We start from the raw sequence: 21,213 nt of genomic DNA, 5'->3' as shown, positions 1-21,213 counted from the left end.
TAAACAGCGCGCATATGCATGATTTATGTACTACAAAGCTCCAGACTGAGTTATCAAACAGTGCAAACCTTGTTGGACCGGTTTTCGAGGGCCTTTGCAGAAGCCTGGGGCGTCCTGATTTGTGTAACCGTGCGTGCTTTTGGCACACGTGCATGTGAATAAAAAACACGAAATGTTGACAATGTGTAAAATTGATACATGAAGGTTAATATCTGCGGGTATTTTCTCTGCACGTGTTGAACATCATAGCTCATAACTGATGCATAAAAAATCTTAAGACTAGTAATAGTACTAGTGTTGCATACCAGGGGAGGCGGCCATAGTTCTAAGCGTGTGCGATCGAAGTGCAATCAAACGTGCGATCAGAAAACTTGTCCCTCCCCCCCAAAAATTCCGACCGCTCCCGGAATGCCTGCAAAGGAGGCTAGTCTCAACACAGCTATCCTGAGAAAGACACTGAGTAGTTTTCAGACAAGTTGCTTTATTGGCTTTCTACCACATATACAAGGTAAATAACTCGGGATCCTGAGAGACCCTATATCTTATAGGGGCTATCTTAATTTCATTTAGTGTAAAGGGAACGAAATTCATTTCTGGACTTCAGGACCTGACATCCTATTGTTCATTTTACTGTTCAAAGTGCATGATTCTGATGTGGCTGAGAAGTCACAGTGCCTGATTGCTTAGTGTGGGTTGGGGGTGTTGGCGATGATGTCTTAGATTCTGATTGGTTGTTGGAAGTGACATCATGGGGTCTGATTGGTTGGTGGGAGTTATGACGTCTTAGTTTCTGATTTTTTGGTGGGAAAGTGACAACTGGGGGTCTGATTGGTTGGTGGGACTGTGACATCATAGGCCCTGATTGGTTAATGGGACTGTGACAAACTTTAAGATCACATCATGCAACCTGATTGGCTGGAAGGAAGTGCCATCGGCCAATGGTCATCGTAAATAGGATTCAGGAACCTGCAAGTAAAAAACGGAAGTTTGTTCCCTTTCCTTTAAAAAAATTCTTTTACTGTTTTTTTCCATTCTAACATCATAAATTACCAGTAATTGTACTAGGTACTGTACCTTACACCAAAGTAAACTAGTTAGATTTCCCAGCTTCCTCTGAGCCAGGATCTTTAGGACTTCTTACGTTTTGTCTGAAAATGATCATCGTCCTACAAAAATAATGCCAACAGGTTTGTATAGATGTACAAATGGCATAGAAGGGACCAGAAAATAACACTAGCAACACAGAAGTCACCACAGCTGCAGCCTTGCCAGAGTCAACTTGGCCAACACTTGGTAGGTCTGAACTGTGTGTGTGTGTGTGTGTGTGATTGTGTGTGTGTGTGTGTGTGTGTGTGTGTGTGTGTATGTGATTGTGTGTTTGTGTATGTGTGTGTGTGTGTGTGTGTGACATAGACATATACACACGTGTGTGTAATATGTGTGTGTGAGTGACTGTGTGTGTGTGTGTGTGTTTGTGTGTGTGTGTGTGTGTGTGTGTATGAGTGTTTGTTCGTGTGTATGTGTGTGAGTGTGTATGTGTGTGTGTCCGTGCATGTCGCCAGGATCAGCTAGGCCGACACTGGGCAGGCCCGTCCCCAGTCTCGTCATCGGACCCCTCTGAGATGCCCGTAATTCGATACCCCATGTTCAGCAGCATGACCTCCAGGGGGTCGGCGTTCATCCTCTTCTGATTGGCCAGTGCTGCGGACTCCATCTCCTCTACCAGACGCTCCTCGTTAGACCCGTCCTTAAGGACAAACAAACAAACAAACTGGTCAGAATATGCAACGTGATGGTAAATTATTGCATGATAATTTTTTTTGCCACACAACCTCAGAAATTCACATTCCTTAGAAATCACACGTGATTAGTGTCAACTTGTGCTCTCAGTTCATTTAGTGACAATGAAGAAGAGTGACAGATGTCACTAAAATGTCCGGAAGTTATTCATCCAGTAGTAGAGTTTGAATTGTCTTTGAATATTGTTTTACCTGGATGTCTAACCTTCATCAACATACTCCTTATAGATATCCTGCGGGACAAAATGAAGAAGAACACAAAAATGCTCTCAGTGTGTGTTTTTTTTATTTTTTTATTACCTCTGGCCTGGGGCTCCACAGTCGGACAACTGGGTCGATGCCGCTGGTTGCTAGGAGACAGTGGCTGGGGTGGGGCTGCAGACAGTTGACGATGGAGTCATCGCCCCGCAGGACACGGACGATGTTCGTCGTCTTCTTCTCCCACATGAAAAATGACCCATCGTCAGACCCGGCAACGATGTACTGACCATTGCTGCATAACGAGGAGAAAATACTGACCATTAGTCCATTACAAATGTGCATATTTCTTACAATTTTTTATAGCAACGCCTCCCTGCATGTCCCAAAATTCTGTGACAGTCACAGAAATGGCAAGGAAACTTGCTGCACAATGTGATGGTCAGCATAGGAGTAATGGCCCCGTCTGTCAAATTTTTGATTACCATTGCATGTAAAGTGTGGATAATGATATGTCTCATTAAAATAAACACATGTCACATGTAATGTGTGTTTTCCAGGGCCCCACTGTAAAGGAGTGCAAAGCCAAAGATATGAGCGACCCTGTTTAAATAAAACAGAAATAAATGATGGATAAATAAATAAGTTAGATACACAAAGAGCAACTCAATAAGGAAAAGTTTTTAGACATCTTACTTTCCGAAGAAGTTGGCTTCCTTGATGTCTGTGGTTGTGTTACAGTGCCCACAGAATCTCATCTCGTAATCTAAGGCGGTTTCTCGTAGCGTCTTTTCTGCTTCGGACATGGCGTCTCCTTGTCTCCTCCGGTTGGGCGATGTGTCGGACTTGGTACTTTTATCTTCATCTGCAGAAAAATCAAACCAAAGTGAATTATAAAGCCTGGAAGCCTTACCTACAATGCCTTGTCTACTGTAACTTTATCAACCTTTAATTTATTGTATAACTCCTTATTTGTCATCTTTAACACCCTTAACTCCTTGTCTTGGATCTCAATGTCTTGAATCTCAATGTCTTGAATCAAAACTCCTATCCTTTTAACAGCCATATATATCCTTTTAACAACATTAGACTTGAAGCAAATGCCACATACCATCTGAAGAGAGAGGAACCTTATTGTTTATGTCTCTAAGGGTTTTCTTTCCTTAAAAGCCATATCATATAAAATATGATCAGTTTTTTAGTATTATCATACCTGTGGCTTCAGTGTTCTTTTAAATCCTTACAGCCTACATGTAAGTCTAAAAAGGAAAGTCTGAAAAAAGGACTGAAACTGGAGACACATTTTTTTTCATAGGGAAAATCTCACCATGGTCAGACTTGGAGAAGAGCGATGCCTTGATGTCCTTGTCGAGCATGTCGCAGGCCTGGCTGTGAGCGTGCTCGGGGAATCTCCCCCGGAACTGGTTCAGACAGTCCAGGGACTCCTTTGTCCACTGCAGCTCGTGCAGACACCTCGCCAGCCGGAAGTGCGCCTTGATATGGTTGGGATCAATGGACAGGGCCGTGTGGCAGTCTCGCAGTGCTGAATAGATGTCTCCATCCCTAAATGTAACAGTAAACACAAACTGTTGATAATAGTGCCATGGGACAGTCTGCCAGTGCTGAATAGATATCTCCATCCCTAACTGTAAACATAAACAGTAAATACAAATGGTAATCACAAACAACAACAGCACAGTGTAGCAGTCTTGCAGTGGGGAATAGTTGTCCATGCCACTAAACAAAACCTACAGTAAACACCACCACCTCAACTTACATGGCATGAACTCACAGGATAGAGGCATATGGTGGGCTCAGTATCAGCATGCAAGTACGTCTATCCCTTGGGAGGTGGGGGACAACAGATGTTAAACCAAAGAGTGAGTGAGTGAGTTATACACCAGTGTGTGGTCAGGATAACTCACCATCCCCTCTTCATGTAGGCAGCTGCCCTGTTGCCGTACAGGATGCCAGAGTTGGGTGCCAGCTGGATGGCCTGGTTGTACAGCGCGATGGCCAGGGAGAACTGCTGCCGACAGAACACCTCGTTGGCTCGGAGTTTCAGAGCCTCCGCTCGGGGAGGGAGGTTTCCTGCCGGCTTGAGGGATGCCCTGGAAAAGAACAAAGGACATCTCATCAGAGAAGGGGACATGTCTACAGAACAGTCTCAACTGTTTTAGGCACTCACAATCCAAAAAGTCATGGAAAAAGTTGACTTGAAGAAGTGTTACTAATGTTAACCCACAGTGTTACAGTAACACTGTGGGTTAACATTAGAATTACCATGGGTTAGAGTCTGGTATTACTGCAGGTTAGAAACTGATTGTTTTTTGTCAGTACATGTACATTTTGTATTACCATAGTATGTGTTAGAGTCAGTATAACCGTGGGTCACAGACTAGGGCTAACCTGGGTTGTTGCTTGCCCTCCAGCAGACTGAAGCCGTTGGTGTGGTGCAGTTTGGCAGCGATGCCGTTGGTGACTCCGTTACTGGTGCTGGCAGCTGCGTGGGCTGCACTGTGGTGGGCTGTGAACACAGCACAAATACTGTAAATCTTGTGCATTTCAAATGTATCATTACTGTAAAACAGAATTGTGTCAACCACAATCTTTAAGCTGGAAATTTCCTTTTCTACTGCAAAAATAAGTTCCAGCAAATTTAATTGAATTCAAAGTAGCTCAAATACACAAATCAAGTATTTTACCTTCACTAAACATCTTGTTACTATGTCTGGTCATCTGAAATCACAGCATATTCCTACAACAGTTCTACACTGCAGTTATGTCAACGAAGGTAATAAGATATGCCAAAATACAGTAACTCAAGCAACTGGATGCAATTTTAGAAACAGTCAGATTTACATCTCACCAGTGTCACTGAGGAAAGGTAGTAGATGCTACCTGAAACGTCTGACCGTTGCCAAAATCATATCCAGTTGGTTGACTAGCAGATTTTGGCCTAAACGGCAGTTGTCCTACGTCCTACCCACCTTTACTAACCACCCCATTATCATGTGGCTGTAGTGTGGCAGGCATGTAGTCTCCTAGCTGGAACCTGTGGGGCTTTCTGGGCCGCACGACGTCGAAAAGGTAGACCTGCTCGCCGCCCAGGTTCACCAGGAGTTCATTCCCATCGGGGCTGAAGGTGACGTACGTGGAGACCAGCGTGCGGAACCTCCTCTGGTAGTCACTCTGCTTCATGGGGAGATGTCCTGAGGGGGGGGGGGAGCACAGGTGTTTGTAAGATCAGTTATAACCACAATGGGGGCTGACATCGTCTATCAGATACCTTTGACCCAGTGTTGACGTCACACTTCAAAGAACCCACGTGACAAGTCTCAATGGGTCGGTCTACTGATGGGGAAGGCCAGAGTGACTGGTCGTGTTGGATCAAAATTTTTAACTTGTTTTTTAACATGTTTGTAAGAACAGTGCAGTTAAACAAACATAGTCTGGGGAGGAAACAGTCTCACTATAAAAATCCTAGTCCAAGAGACCTGTACAGTAACAATAGTACTGTATAAAAAAGTAGTACAATACCTTCACGGCCTGGCAATGACAATACAGGTAAGAACAGTATATTAGGAACTTTCATGATGTAACTTTTTGCTTAGGCTGCAGAGAAAAACTGGGCTGCTATCCTCACTAGGTGTGCATGGGTACTAGGTGTAGTAAGCTGTCTACAGGAATGCAGCCAGGGTGCCGTACCTGCTACATAGTACTGTGCACAGCCTGCTGGAAGATTGAGTTCTGCCTCGGACGAGCCGTGGAACCCTCCCCTTCTCCGCTCGGCGTGCTTGGTGCGGTGAGCGGTGACGGCTCGCGTGTCGTACATGCGGATGTAGGGGTCGTTGGCGCCGGCGGCCATGATCTCCGGGCGGCGCGGGTTGATAGCGATGCACTTGACCTCGACGCTGGTGCCGCAGTACTGGGTCAGGTCCACCAGGATCATGGCGTCCCGCGACGACATCCGCAGGTCAAACTGCCTGCAACAAACATCAACAACAACATACAGTAAAAACAAACAACTGTTGAACACATTAACAACTGTTGAAAAAGTTAAAGGCAGAGGCCAGCGTTATCTTTAAGGTTTTCTCCTGTTATAGTTCCTTCCTCTAAGTATATCCAAAACATGTAAGGCACAAGACCTCTGGTTTGTCTCACATTTCATCAAACTTGTTTTGTTACAATGTTGATTTTTATCCTTTTATAACCTATTGTTTTTATTAACTTTTCAGCAACATCATCAAAATAGTTCATTTCTCAATAGACCTGGCAGCACTAGGCTGAATTGTACTATTTATACTGATTGATTATAGAATTGTTAACATTAATATTGAAAAAAATGCCCTACCTGATAGTCCCGTCCTCGGAGGCGCTCCAGAACATGTAAGGCACGTTGGGCGCGGTGGCCAGTCGCTTCACCCTCCCCGTGTGGCACGTGAACATCTGCGTCACTTCCTTGGTGTTGATGTCGTGGACGTGAACCTTACAGTCCGCCGCCGCTGTGGCAACAATCCTGTCCCCCGAACTCGGCAGGAACTAGGATCAAACAGGAACTAATCTTTAGTCAAATCAGTAAGACTACAAGGAGCATTATCCATGAGCATGCTCGAAATCCTTTTTTCTGCATGCCTGCACTGGTACAGGTAACATTGAAAATTTGCAACCTGAAAAAGTTTTTTTGCAAAATGCAGGTGGGCATTTTGAGCCTTGACATGATGCCACCCAACTGTTACCAATCCGTTTTGGTAAAAATGTTCCTAGTCAATATTGCATCATTTAATAATAATAAATTTTAAAGTGCATTTACAAACATTGTAGATGTAACAACTAGCTAATGTCTGACCTTTACAGAGAAGATGTTTCCCTGGTGTCCTGTGCGCAGGAGGCAGAGCTGCTTGTGGACCAGAGGCTGCCAGATGATGGCATTCAGGTCATCTGAACCACTAGCTAGTAAACTGTAACACACAACAACATACAGGTCATCTGAACCACTGGCGATCACCCAAATCATCAGGTTACCATTATTAGTAGCCTTACCACAGCCTCTAATCTGTGGTAAAATTTCTCTGAGGGCATGAGCTAAGGAGGAGCAGTGGTCTGTGTAGACCCTGGAAATTGTCTTGCATCTAGGCTAGCTCTAAGTTACCATAATATTCCCATCAACTACAATGTATATAACTTGATTATTCTCAAAATCTATCAAGTTGCTTGAGTAACTGTTTTCTTGTGTAACATAACTGTTTATGCTACCTACCGTGTCTATCAGGTTATAAGTGCCTGTCTTTATTATCATATTTATCCTGTGTACTAGTAATCTTATTATTTGCCATACATTGTACCTGTGACAATCGTTGTGCAATAAACTTTGACTTGACTTGACTTGTTATATCCTAATAGTTTATCAGGTTATTACTTACTTGCCCTGTTCGTTCCACTCCAGACAGTTGACACAGCCACTGTGGCCCTGGTGGAACAGAACAGAATGCCAGAAGTTATGCCATGTACAATGTACAATAGTCCAGAGAAACACTTTCTACAATTTCAAGGGTCGAAATAGTTTTTGGGGTCAACTTGCACTGGTGCAGTTGAAAAAAAATTACTTGCACCAAAAAAAAATTGGTTGCACCCCTCAAAAATAATAGGTAGTACACAACCAAAAGTATGTGTGGTAACTATAATAGTATCCAATATTTGATAACACTGTCGAGAGAATAAACTACCATGGCAGTGACTTAGTACCTTCTATTAAATATGAAAAATGAAGAAAAACTCCATGGGTTCTGGTTCTTTTCAGTTCTTTATTGGGTATTTTTATGCGCTATTGCACCAGTGCACACCGGTAAAAAATTAGTCACACTGCACCAATTTTACCTGCACCAACTTGCAAACGGAGGGGTATTTCAACCCCTGTATTTCAATCATGATTTCAATCACGTTCCATGATGGTCTTACCGAGAGCTCGGCCTCCAGACCCATCCGCTGCACCCATGGTGGGCAGACCTGCAGCGAGCGCTCAAAGTGGAGCCGTGCTCGATCCTACAGGCAGGACGGGGTTAGAAACAGTTAGAACCATACTAAAACAAACAGAGTGAGTAAAATCAGGAAAACCCCTGACTCACGGGACGCCGGGAAGCAAACCTGCACTGAACCCAGGCAGCCAGTGCACAACTACTCCGGATATCCAAAAGCTCTGGACCCATTGGAATGGGTTTGTAAGCGGCACTTGAACCCTACCGTTACAATACTGGAGATTCATTTGATAATTTAAAGTTAACCTTAAACTGGAACATTGCAGCACTCAAATTAGCTGACCTTATAATATCAGTTTTCGATTGATCATAAAACTACATTGTATTACTAGAATATAGTTATCAGAATGTTTCATACAGCATTCTAAGAATGAATAAATACATACAGTATATAACAGCTATCACATCATATAAAACATTATCTCAACAACATCGTTATTACATGAATTTATCTCAAATTATATACCCAACAATATGATGATAATATCTAATATATAATTTACGTACACCATTCAGCTGCGCTGTTGCACCTACGTTGTGTCCCTGTGTACTAATACTAGTTGTTATTGTCGTACACATTCTGTACATCAGTACTTCCCATAACATCACTCTTTATTTGTTATTGTACGCATATAACAGACGTTACACCTAGACTTGTTATTTACGATCAGCTATGGTATGTTGTTATCACAGTGTTATTTAAACACCTACCCCGGTCTCCCTCTGTCCCGCTAGCCGTGTGATATTTGTGTCTGCCATTAGTGCTGACGGGCAGGCTTCTATCTGCAGCCGGACTCCCACCAGACATTATATTCCTCCCGGCCGATCAGATCGTGATGCTTCATCAGCTTTTACTTCTAGTGACGTGAACTTGTGCAGCGGCCAGAAATTATTATGGTGGTTCCTCGGTGGTTATAGAGAAAACAGACCTCCGGGGAAAACAAGAAGAGGGCGGCTGTGCCCTTGTCCCTCGATCAAGGTGTTTCCGGTCGACCCAAGGAAACTTGAGTCCGATTTCGGCTGAGACTGCCGTCTTCAAGGGTCAAGTATATATTTCTGTGCTTGGGATCTTCTGCTGACAGACCGTGCCGACACATGCGCACTGACTTCACCCCTGACCTGCAGGTATATTTGGCGCTGCACCTCATCACTACACCGGTAGGTAGCGCTGCTGCACGGCTTGTCCCAAAAGAAAGATTGATTCTGCGTTTAGAGGGTTATATTTCGGCACACTATGCACTTGGCAAATGGCCCTGTAGAAGTTGCTAGTTGTGGTTGCCAAACTGGCTCCGTTCCAGTCCATCATTCCTCTCGCCCGAAAGGATTAGAGGCGAATACAAAATAAGTTACATTTCCTAAACTTTACGACATCTATGCACGAAATGCCCGTTTCGGAACATTTCGAAAATATAATTGCAAGCGGTTATTACTATAACCAAGGACATAACATATCAAACTTTTCAAAGCAAGCGGGATTCCGGAGGCCTTGTGACCCTTGAACTCTACTTAAAAGAGTAACTCACGCGTGACTGCTCGATCTCGCGAGAGTTTGCACGACCAGAACCAACATGGCGGACGTTATCCGGAAAACGGCCACATTTCGTCGATTTTAACCTACATTTACCCGGAACAGGAAGTTTTCCATAAGCAGAAATAGTCGTGTTATTTAGTTGAAAGGTCCACTAACTATCTGTAACACCCGCGGTCCCTGTAGGTTCGTAGAGACGGCATTTCCTAACCGATCGTGATCGCCCCACCCACCGGCCAGGTGTCTTGTCGTCTGCTCTAGCTCCTTGAGACAACTTGAGACTTGTACCAGACTCCTCACAAGAAACATTCTCTGCCTGTGGAAGCGATGTCATCGCGGTTACGCCTGAGATGTTATACCAGACGGTGATGAACTTGTGAACCTTCTCAACTGTCGTACAATTTCCCAGCTGACTGTTTTTAATTATTGATGTAAACACACATGGATCCGTCCGGGACGGTACAGGAAACTCTCGCGGTCGAGGAAAAATGCGTCTCAATATCCTTTACTGGGAACCTCGGTAGCCGTGTGCTACTTCAGTATACTTTGAGTAGGTGTTTAGATTGTGCCCTCGTCATGTTAAGTAAGTTCTGTAAGTAGTAATTAACGAAATGCTTCTTGATTTATGATTACAACAGCAATGTAGTAATAGTAATAAGTGTTCAAACAAACACCACTGCTGAATTATATTATAGAGGTCACCATAACATGTCAATGAAGTCCATCCAGGTTGAACATTACATGGTACAAAATAAATCATATTAAGTAAGTTAACTGGATAAGCCGTTTCCGATCAGTGACTGAGAATGAGTCTGAAGACAGGTGTAACTTGTATATACCTATGATTATCCGAATTCGAATGTAAATAAGTTACTGCAGCAAAAAGTCACCCTTAACGTTGCCCCACGCGGTGGATGCGGTCCTGGTGCAGGAGTTGGTGCAAGGTAGCAGAGTGGTCGCTCTGGTCGAGGCCAAGACAGGATTTGGGTAAGTCTTGTTTATTACGTCATACCAAAGACTTTTAAAAATGGTACATACTGCTTTCTCTGCTTAGCACTAATCATCTATGAGAAAGAGAATGGGAAGGTCAAACACACAACAGTACCAGCAGGCTACCCCCCTGCTGTAGTGCTTGCACAGCTGTGTGGCCCAAGGGTTACAGAAATGGAGATGGGCACCACCCTTATGTTCTGCACATAAGTGGAATGGGACAGACGTATTGTTTTCGCTGTGCTTGTGTGTTTTGCTTGTAGAGTGGTAAGAAGCTAGGAGGAGATTTGAGGGGGGTATTTTGAGCCATGTTGTTGACTTGCTTGCTTTCCCCCCCAGGTTCTTTATGTACAGCACCAAGCGTATGCCTGTCCAGGGGTCTGACCTGACCTTAGAGAAGGTCATTCCTGTCAAGGAGGACTTTACCGTGGAAGTCAGTAAGTACAAAGGAGAACATGATCTCCTTAATTATCAATAAGTACACGTCTAAAGACATACTTCTAATACTTGCTTATCAGGCCAGAAGGACATCATTATTTCCTTAATTATGGTACCTGTCATACCAGTATTGTAAATCCACAATTTTGTCCAAACATTTCATCTGTGCTTCTTTCTGTCTTTCCCATTACAGTTAACGACCCAGCTAAAGCCCACCTGATTGGTAAGCTCTTTTTCTATGTTGCAATTGTGCTTTTTGTGAATTTCCTGCAGGTTCAGCTGTACCTAAAAAGGTGTGTGGGAGTGGACAGGTGTACACTTGTTTACCTGTAGTTTGTGTATTGTTGTAATCTATTGTTTGTCCCTGCAGGTTCAGATGTACCTGTAAAGGTGTGTGGAAGTGGACAGGTGTTGACTCTGGAGCTTCCTTTTGGCTCCAAGTCAGGGAACTTCCTCACAGCCCTAAGGAGGGCCATAAGTCGTAAGTAGCCTTTAGGCATTTTTGGTTTCTTTAGAACTTGTCTTGGTCGGCAGGATAAAGTAGTCTTGATCTTTGGACAAGCTATGATGATGACATTTAATTTTAGGTCTCAACAAGTAGCACAAGTTTTGGTTACTTGGAAAGTAACCTGGGTCCTCGGTCATCGGTTTAGCCTTAGGTCTCCTAAGCTGAAATAGTCTGGGTCTCCAGATTGCAGATTATTTCGTTTGTTACTGATTTTACTGTTCCTGTTGTTCCCAGTCTATACCAGTAAACCCCCAGCAGGGGTGTTACAGCCCTTCGCTTGGCTGCAGAAATACACCCAGAAGCTGGCCACAACTGACCTGACTGAGTTTGACCCTCTCAGCAGCCCTTCTCAGCAAACTTCTCAGGGTAAGGCCTGGACTCTTGTTGTGCGGATTCTTCTCTTTGTCCTTCAACTTGATGTTCTAGATGAAGTCTCTTGTTCTTTTGTTACTATTAGTATAACCATCATCAGTTCTGCTCTAACATATCTCCTCATGTTGCTCCTGTCTGTTTTCCTTGTCAGCTTGTGAAAATGTTCTACTTGTGTTCCTTACTTTTGTTTGAAGTAAAGGCAACAGACACTCGTGGTTGAGTCGTGTCAGACCGAGATGGTGTTGCTTATTAATCATCTGAAACTTTTTTCACATACTATTAGACACTTTTTTCAAACTGGCAAGTTCCATAACTAACTGTGTTCACCTTAACCCTCCTGTGCCAAGGCTGATGAGAATTTGTTCTTAACAAACTTTGTAATCAGCCCATGGCACAGTGAGGGTTTGATCCACCCATTTCTCTCTTAACTTCTCTCCCCTGTGTTGGATATTTGACGAATTACGACATAGACTGGCCGTGGAGTGCACTGGTGAAGCCCCCATCAGGACCCACCACACCGGTCGCCTGTAAGTGCCTGTTTGATTTGTCAAAGGAAGTAAAGGACGGGGTGCCTGTACCTTTCTCTCGATGTACCTCCGTATAGCATGTTGGCAGCACATACTGCACCTGCACAAAACCTGTAATGCATGGAATTTTGGCAGAATCTTGTTTAAGACTTTTGGTTTCGGAAAAGTTTTGCACAGGCAAAACTCTGATGCAACATTGACCAGACATCCAACAAAAACAAAGAAAAATCTGGGTTTAGCACAGGTGCAGTATGTCTACATATGATGTAGACATATGTTGAAGATGTACCACTTGTTTATAACATGGAAACTGACATGGCTGTTTGTGACAGTTGCAGAGAACATGGGCATGGAGGGGTTTGAGGACAACTTTGCTGATAAACTCTCCGTTCAGAGTTCATCGACCTCTTGGGAAGACACATCATCACAGCAGGACCCTTGGACAGAGTAAGTACATGTACTTTAGGAATCTATGTGCCAAGTTTGTTGTTGAAACATAATCATAAACAAATTTATACAAACACATACGTACAGACAAACACAACATGATACTCTTCCTTTTACAGTACTTCATCCCAGGGGAGTGAAGAATTGTTTTTGGCTTGTTGGTGTGTTTGTCTGTCAATGTTTCCAACTGCAAGTATGGGCAAATCAATGCAGTATAGGTAATTACATGATGACACATTTCATATGAATGCGGTGAAGTCTGCCATCTCTGATTTCTTTCTTCCCATATTTCTTGCACATGTTTATGTAATTTGTGTAATTACAGCATATTTCAAACTCTACAAGTATTTTCAAACTGTCTCCATGTTCTGAGTAATCTGAATCATGCACCTGTAGCAGAGACACCTGTGCTGCTGTGCAATGTGAACCAGTTAGAATTGCCCTGAGGAGGGTGACAGACAGTCATCAAAACGTCGGCTGAATAAAAGACTTGATTGTATAAAAAGAGTCTCTTTACTCAGTGTCTTACCAACCTGATGAAACTATTCACGGATGTCTCCATGTTCCTCCCAGAGTGGACTCGGAGGCAGATGGAGGCAGTTCTGAGCCTGTGGTGAGGGGGGGTTCAGTCAGCACCATGGGACCCATGTTAGCCAACAGGCCGTCTGTCAGGGAACCTATTGTCAGGATGTACATGCTCAAGGAGGAGGCCAAGTACACACATCTCAAGACATTCAGGTAAGTATTGCATCTTAAGAAACATTCGGGTAAGAAGTTTCACACAGATTTCATGGCTTTCAGGTTTGTACACACATTCAAGACATTCAGTTGAAAACACAGTCATACTTGTATGGATCTCATGACTTGCTTCTCAAGACATTCATGTAAGAACAAGCACCTCAAAGTGTGCACCTATTATGATGAATAAAACTAAGTCACTATAAAACCTTTCATGAGCAAAACAATTTGGATTGATAATGAATGAACTCCTATATTCATTGCGTTTTGTTTGCACCCAGAATATTTGCAGGGACATGGAATGTAAACGGCCAGCCTGCCACAGAAAGTCTGAAGGCCTGGCTGGCTTCTGACTCCACACCACCTGATCTCTACGCTGTAGGGTAGGTCCTACTGTAGGGACATGCGACCACGTTCGCTGTAGAATGTCGTTATGATGTTGATGTTATAGTATTTTCATGAGGGCTGCGACAGAAAAACAGCCTTTTCCATAACAAGACAGCTTCATTTTGTACGACGCTTGCACGAATATCCTAAGAATGCTTTCAGTATGTAATCGTACAATCTTATACCACTTCCTTGTGAATGTTGCAGCCACTATAACTTTCCTGTCATGTTTAGTTTTCAGGAGCTGGACCTGAGTAAAGAGGCGTTCCTGTTTAACGACTCTGCGAGGGAAGAGGAGTGGGTGAAGGCTGTCACACATGGGCTCCACCCTGGGGCCAGCTATAGACGGGTAAGCTACTTCCACAAACTGTACTGCTAAACTTACTACATGTACCATGATACTGTGTACTAAATGTGATACTAAACTATTTGAGGTTAGTTGTTGATGGGTAGAGACTTTCCAGTATGGTACAACTACATCTGTGCTACATACATACTACTGTTAGCACGTCGGCAAAACGTACTGCACCTGTGCAAAATCCGTAAGGTATTGTGCATATATAGCACTTTGGCAGAACGTCTCATATAAGGTCGTATTCGCACATATAAGGTCAACACTCCGTCAGTAGTTTCAACAGGCAAAATACTGATGCAATGTTGACCAAAAATCCGACCAAAACCGTGAAAAATGGGGTTTTGCACAGGTGCAGTACGTTCTGCCAATGTGCCGACTGTTAATTGTGAACAATGTTGTGTAAAGTATGGCTGATCCGATTGGTCACAGGGAATGATGTGTGTTGTTGTGTTTAGGTACGGCTGATCCGATTGGTGGGAATGATGCTGCTGGTGTTCGTCAGAAGTGAGCACAACAAGTTCCTGTCTCAAATTGAGGCTCAGACTGTGGGAACAGGCATCATGGGAAAAATGGTTTGTCATGACCTCCAGTCCTATATACTGGCAAATACATCCACATTGAATTTACATTAACTGTAGTTGTCTTTGCTGTTGCCCCTACTAAACAAAGATTAAATGTTATTTGTGACAGTAGCAATATAGCATGCAGTGACTTAACTTATTTACTTCAAAATGCTAGTGGCTAGCTAATTGCAATTTACTGTCACAATATTCATGATCAAAGGCCAATAGATGTGTCCTACAAATATTAAAACTATTCGTGAGGCATAAAATTATGAGAATGAATGAATGAACTTTATTGTTTAACAGTTCTACAGGGTATGTTGTGTGGCAACAATTGTCAAAGAACAATACTACAAGTCAGACTAATATATCAGACCTTTGCAAAATGATTTATTTATGGTGCAAATAATGTGATGGCAGGGAAACAAGGGAGGTGTGGCTGTCAGGTTTGACTTCCACAACACTAGCTTCTGTATCGTCAACTCTCACCTCGCTGCTCACACCGAACTGTACGAGAGACGCAACCAGGACTACAGCGACATCTGCGCCCGCATGCAGTTCAACCTAACACAACCACCGCTGACTATACACAAGCACAAGTATGTACAGCATCATCATTTTTGAAGATAGGATCATAATGTTTAGATTTGCTTTACTTCTTCTTCTTTGCAGTATATACAAGTGGCCAACATCAACCTGTTGATGACTCTGCCACTTTTATGGTGTGTATTGTGGACCTGATTGTTTGCCACACTTATAGTGTGTATTGCCACACTTATAGTGTGTTTCATCACACTTACAGTATAGTGTGTATTACCATACTTATAGTGTGTATTGCCATATTGTGTGTTGCCATACGTATAGTGTATATTGCCATATGTATAGTGTGTATTGTGACACTTATACTTATAGTGTGTGTTGTTTGTTTGTTTTGTTTTTTGCAGTGTGGTATTGTGGGTAGGGGATCTGAACTACAGACTGAGTGACATCGAGAACAATGAAGTCAAGATGTTGATAGACAAGAAGATGTTCAGTGACCTTCTGACCCATGACCAGGTTTGTCTACTTGATGTGTACATTCAAGACTATGGTACAAAAATAATGCAGTCTCCTTGAAGACGGCTCAACAGGCGGTCATACTCTGCTCTTCCATCCTCCTATGTAACCACTGTTTTATCATCAACCCTCAGTGCATATTACATCCAGTACAGAAATGATTCCTTTTGTTCCTATTGTTTATCCAGCTCACAAGGCAAATGGCTGAGGGGAATGTATTCCATGACTTCAGTGAAGCAAATGTCAACTTCATTCCAACCTACAAGTATGACCCAGGCACAGATGACTGGGATACAAGGTATGGTATACATGTAGATTAACTGTGTTACACAATCTTTTGCTACTTGATTTTTGTTTTGCAATGTTGAAAATGTCTCAGTCTGTAAAATGCAGACTGCAGGTGCCTGAGTACATGTATTTCTAACACTGCATTAACAGAAGTGCTGTGCATGTGTTAGCATGGTGCAACTGCCTTTAAGGAGTATTATACTGACTGTTATTTGTTTACTACAGTGAGAAGTGCCGTGTGCCAGCCTGGTGTGACCGTGTACTCTGGAAGGGTGACAGTGTGTCTGCGGTGGAGTACCGATCTCACAGATCCCTCAAGCTCAGCGACCACAAACCTGTCTCCTGTCTCTTTGACATTGGGGTGAGTTTTGCAACTGCTGAAGTAACTTTTAGCAAAGTATGCAGTGCTTTATACTAACCCCAAGGCCATAGAAGGGAGAGCTGTATGTACTGACCCAGTAGAGTTACCAGTCAGGATTGTATTACATCTACCCTTTTCTTATTTAAGATATTGTACTTATCCCATACAGGTCAAAGTTATTGATGAAGACAACTACAAGAGGGTGTTTGAGGAGGTTATCAGGAAACTGGACAGGCTGGAGAATGAGTTCCTCCCATCTGTTTCTCTGAGCTGTGTGGAGGTGAGTGGTGCCACCTAGCTTTGAGGGAAAGTATTGCAGTGGATATTGCAGTTTTGTATAATAGTGGATGCTGCTTTGTATATCTCTATATGTGTTTGGATCAGTTATTTGAATAATCTAATTGATAAGTTGTGAAATTTTGAAGACTAATTACTTATTACTTTTGATTATTATATATCTTAATTGTCTGTCTTGTTGCAAAGTGATGTGAATGTAAACTCATAGCTTTAATGTTTTTCCTCTCAGTTGAAGTTCGAGCACATCAAATTCTTGGAGCCTCAAAAGAGAACAATCATCATCACCAACACTGGGCAGGTGGGCTGTTTCATTATGCTTTCTCCATAGGATGTGTTGAAGAGCAAATTTCAGTTGACAGAATAATTCTCTTGATATGAATGAAGACCTTTATTGTACACACATACCCACTGGGTTAAGTACAGGTCACAGTAAAAGGATGGTATACAGATAGCATTACATACATGTATATACATTGTCAAGTAACTACAATTAATATATACATGTAAGTCCTGACCCAATACAATTACTGATGTGTCCATTGCAGTTTACAAACCCTTTCTGATAAGTTTTGGTAGATCCTTGCCTAGCTGTTTAAAGGCACCATGACTGTGTGATGATCATCTGGCTGACTATTGTTGTTTGTTATTATTTACAGGTTCCCTGTCAGTTTGAGTTTATCTGTAAGCTTGATGAGAAGGAGTACTGTAAACCATGGCTGAGTGTTGAGCCATATCTAGGCTTTATCATGCCAGGTAGGGTTGGTCTTCCTCTGGACAAGGTTGTACTTGCAGTACTTGTCTTACTTTGGAAAGAATGATTGTATAGTATGCTGTCCTTTTTATTGTTTTCTTCTGATCTGCTTTTTTTAGCCATTTTTTTAAGAAAAACAAGATTTATTTTCAATTCATAATAAGATGTATTAAATATAAGGAAATCAGACTTTTAAACTTCTTTATTTTGTGTGAAATGAACATGTGTGTGACTGCTTCCTTACACATATTATATTATTAATTATTTAACTTGTTGTACATGACTATTAGATAACACCTGTCCTATGGAGTAAAAAAGCCTATACAAGTTATTATAGGTACTTCTTGAGGTGTATGTGGACAGGACATCTGCTTTGGTGTGGGTTATACATTGTACATGTATATGTACCTTTTCCTCTGCTCTAGGTGACAGCTACCCTATAGAGTTTGAGGTGTATGTGGATAAGAACACGGCGGGCAGGCTGAACTCAGGTGAGGACCGTCTTGAAGACATACTGGTGCTGCACCTTGACGGAGGGAAGGACTACTTCGTGACCGTCCAAGGCGACTACATCCCCAGCTGCTTTGGTTCGTCCGTCGAGGCCCTGTGCAACATGAGGGGACCAATCAGAGAGGTGCCTGTGGCTCGCCTGGTCGACCTGGTATGTTCACATAGTCACACTTCAGTACCTGGACCAAGGGGAGGGTCAGATGATTAGTGGTACTTCGATGTTGTAGGTTTCAAAGTGGTCTAGTGGTTAGAGTTGCAGACTTACAAAGATTCTGGGTTTGAGACCCCACTGTAACAGTTGTGCCCTTAGGACAGGATATCTCAGGTGAAAATGAGTATCTTTTACAAAAGCTAGAAGCTTCTGTTAAGGATGTCCTCTTGAATTGGATGTAAAGGTCCTGAAAGATCCTGCCACACTTAACTGAAAGGTGTTGGTGTCTATGCTGGGGTGTGTGGATCAAACCTTACAGTCCAGTCTAATGCAGCTTATAAATTCTATACAAAACTAGCCTAGTTAAGCCTCAAGCTTAGGAGAGCTTACCAGTTATGCAAAACAAACGTTTCAACAACAGTACAAACTACAATGTCAATGGTGTTTCCTTGTGCTGATGTGATGTTCTCCCCACACAGGAGGCTGGTTCCCCCAGTAAGACATCTCCTGAGGACTCATTTGACCCCCTGCCCATTCCTAAGGAGATCTGGCTTCTGGTCGATCATCTGTACAAACATGCACTGCGACAGGTAAACAAACAAACAAGCAAACAAACAAACCTGCCATAAACGTGCAAACAGCAAAACCTGAACCTAAAGTTCTCCAAGTCAATCTGGTTTGTTTGACTGAATACTGCATGTACCACTATGTGTTGGTGTGTTAATTTGTTTTGGAGTAATGACCTGCTCTACAGATACACATTTGATACTTTTCCTTGCATAGAAGAACTTGTTCCAAGCTTGATCTGTTCTTGCTTTATAATATAGTATAATTGTTTGTTGCAGGAGGACTTGTTCCAGCAGCCAGGACTCCACTCTGAGATTGAGGAGATCCGAGACTGTTTGGATACAGGAATACCTGATACCATACGTATCCTTACAGTTGCCTTGTACCATACCTACATGTAACCATACTGTATACATATACCTTGTTCTAACTTTACATGTACACCTATCTCACATAACATAACAAGCTCCAGGATGTCTGTAGCATTTTTCTCAGTTGTACTTAGCATTAAAGACTGGACCAAGCAGGTAAGATATTGCAACTTTCTAGCTATAGGGTTTAAGCTGAAATAACCAAATGGTGATGTTAACTCACAGGACAGATGACAAACGTGCAGACATTGTTAGGGTTTATGACTGGATGTTCAAAGATTGTGGTTTAAAGTAAACCCTTAACTTCTGACCCAGCTGGCCGACCACATTCTGTGGCAGAATGTCTGCTGATGTTTCTGGAGAGTCTACCTGAGCCTGTTATCCCTCATCAGTACTACCAGTCATGCCTGGACTCATGCAGCAACTTTGAGCTCTGTAAACAGGTATGGGGGAGGGGGAAGATTGGCAGGGAGGGGAGGGGGTCAGGGAACAGGGGGGTGAACTGCCTTAGCCAGCATCACCAGTGTATCTTGCCTGGACTCTTTCAGCAACTTTAAGCTCTGTAAAAAGGTGCAGTACGTACTAGCATTCTAGCAGACTATTGTCAGCCCTAGGTTGTCTCTTACGTATACAGCAACTTAACTGGGAAACTTTACTGTAACTGTGTGGCAGCATGATAACTATTTGAATGACTATTTAATTAGAATTGAACACCCAATTTGTTGAATACAATGCTTGCTACCTGTCACTTGTTTCTTACCTGCCCAGCTGATGTCTCAGGTCCCTGAACACCACAAGAATGTCTTCAAATACCTGACAGCTTTCCTCAGAGAACTTCTGAGTTATACAGATGACAACAAGCTGGATCCAAAGACATTAGGTAAAACATAACTCATACAAGGTTATTGCAGTATTTTAAGTTTAAAAGTTTGCAGTTGAAACAAATAAATGTCAAGATTTTGAGGTCTTTATCACTGCAAAAGCAAAACATGAACATTTCCAAATTTGTAATGTTTTCTCTGCTTCCAGCCATGATATTTGGGGTCCTCCTTCTGAGACCGAAGAGGGATGAGAACAGGAGACACAACAACCAACAGACAACTCGCAGGAGGGCAACCTTCGTCTACCAGTTCCTTGTGAACCCGTATGATGGTTAAACTGGTGAGAAGCTAGCCAATCAGCAATTCCTGTATGTGACATGCTGGCCAATCAGCAACCTGCTGTTAGTTAAACAGGAAACTAGCCAATCGGCAGGAGTCTAAGAGGAAGCTAGCCAATCAGAAGGACTGGAACAGGTATCTGGTAAGCCCTGCTTGCCAATCAGCATGGTGGATTTATGGGACCTTAGCCAATCAGCAGCTTGGTGGGAGAAGAAAGCTTATAGTTGTACATAGAATAATACCCAATGAGAATGAGATGTGACAGCATAACTGACCAGAGTCATTGATAGAAATAGTGAGCTCTTGGCCAATGAATCTAAATTATATATCAAATATATCTATCTATAATTGTATCTATTCAAGAATCTAAAGATACAGCAAGTAGAAGTGACTCTTCTAAAAATTGTTCAGTAGGAGTTAGTTCCTAAGGTTAAACACACACAAATACCACCATGTACCATCTTCTCAGGCCGTTTGACTCAAGTGTGGAATAAGGAATGGGAGGTTACCTTGTAGGTGAAGGTGGGGAGGGGGGTACCTGCTAGTATTCATCTATTGGTTTGCATCAGTTGTTGAAAGATTTTTACTACTCGCAAAAGTAACGTTATCATGTCCAGTTTTTGTTTCTAAATATATTACTGATTTATCTCAGTTCCGGTTGATAAAAATTAATAGACATCCCGCTGTGCATTCCATGCTGTTTGCATAATATGTTTGTATAGAGTATTTACTGTTACATGTACATGTATGTACCAGATATGTGGAGTCATAGGGTATAGCTTGTATTTTGCTAACAAAACCATCTGGACATTAAAT

At 42.6% G+C, this 21,213-nt stretch overlaps 2 protein-coding genes across 3 annotated transcripts; one reads left to right on the top strand and one right to left on the bottom strand.

The window, feature by feature from the left end:
* Positions 1-1,468: 1,468 nt before the first annotated feature.
* LOC109481240 (WD and tetratricopeptide repeats protein 1-like) lies at positions 1,469-9,158 on the bottom strand. The gene is made up of 13 exons (XM_019783781.1): positions 8,744-9,158; positions 7,956-8,039; positions 7,421-7,467; positions 6,847-6,958; positions 6,352-6,539; positions 5,706-5,983; positions 4,988-5,209; positions 4,407-4,524; positions 3,923-4,108; positions 3,325-3,560; positions 2,694-2,862; positions 2,100-2,292; positions 1,469-1,747 (listed from the first exon to the last, which is right to left on the bottom strand). The coding sequence occupies exons 1-13, from the start codon at positions 8,789-8,791 to the stop codon at positions 1,565-1,567; spliced, it is 2,064 nt and encodes a 687-aa protein (XP_019639340.1). The 5' UTR covers positions 8,792-9,158; the 3' UTR covers positions 1,469-1,564.
* A 398-nt stretch (positions 9,159-9,556) lies between these two features.
* On the top strand, positions 9,557-21,200 carry LOC109481243 (type II inositol 1,4,5-trisphosphate 5-phosphatase-like). 2 transcript variants are annotated; one of them, XM_019783783.1, is made up of 25 exons: positions 9,557-10,058; positions 10,468-10,547; positions 10,890-10,987; positions 11,182-11,211; positions 11,359-11,469; positions 11,731-11,862; positions 12,339-12,395; positions 12,728-12,842; positions 13,416-13,580; positions 13,862-13,963; positions 14,202-14,316; positions 14,778-14,894; positions 15,306-15,484; positions 15,830-15,941; positions 16,130-16,239; positions 16,455-16,590; positions 16,760-16,870; positions 17,117-17,185; positions 17,544-17,640; positions 18,064-18,299; positions 18,779-18,889; positions 19,145-19,229; positions 19,553-19,680; positions 20,006-20,117; positions 20,267-21,200. In XM_019783783.1, exons 1-25 carry the CDS (start codon positions 10,002-10,004, stop codon positions 20,392-20,394), a joined length of 2,793 nt encoding a protein of 930 aa, XP_019639342.1. In that variant the 5' UTR covers positions 9,557-10,001; the 3' UTR covers positions 20,395-21,200. The 2 variants fall into 2 exon arrangements, with proteins under 2 accessions (XP_019639342.1, XP_019639343.1); XM_019783784.1 differs by lacking the exon at positions 12,339-12,395.
* Positions 21,201-21,213: the final 13 nt, after the last annotated feature.

Source organism: Branchiostoma belcheri, unplaced genomic scaffold (assembly GCF_001625305.1).
Source record: "Branchiostoma belcheri isolate BF01 breed outbred unplaced genomic scaffold, Haploidv18h27 scaffold54, whole genome shotgun sequence".
Lineage (NCBI taxonomy): Eukaryota > Metazoa > Chordata > Leptocardii > Amphioxiformes > Branchiostomatidae > Branchiostoma > Branchiostoma belcheri.
The sequence above is the reverse complement of the archived record's forward strand: the minus strand, read 5'-3'. Positions and strand labels throughout refer to the sequence as shown.

Coding starts and splice junctions, on each gene's coding strand:
- LOC109481243 (XM_019783783.1), top strand. CDS start 10,002: ATGGATCCGTCCGGGACGGTACAGGAAACTCTCGCGGTCGAGGAAAAA. Junction 11,470..11,730: donor CCTAAGGAGGGCCATAAGTC/GTAAGTAGCCTT, acceptor TGTTGTTCCCAG/TCTATACCAGTAAACCCCCA. Junction 18,890..19,144: donor ACAAACATGCACTGCGACAG/GTAAACAAACAA, acceptor TGTTTGTTGCAG/GAGGACTTGTTCCAGCAGCC.
- LOC109481240 (XM_019783781.1), bottom strand. CDS start 8,791: ATGGCAGACACAAATATCACACGGCTAGCGGGACAGAGGGAGACCGGG. Junction 8,040..8,743: donor CGGGACAGAGGGAGACCGGG/GTAGGTGTTTAA, acceptor TCCTGCCTGTAG/GATCGAGCACGGCTCCACTT. Junction 6,540..6,846: donor GAAACATCTTCTCTGTAAAG/GTCAGACATTAG, acceptor GTTTGATCCTAG/TTCCTGCCGAGTTCGGGGGA.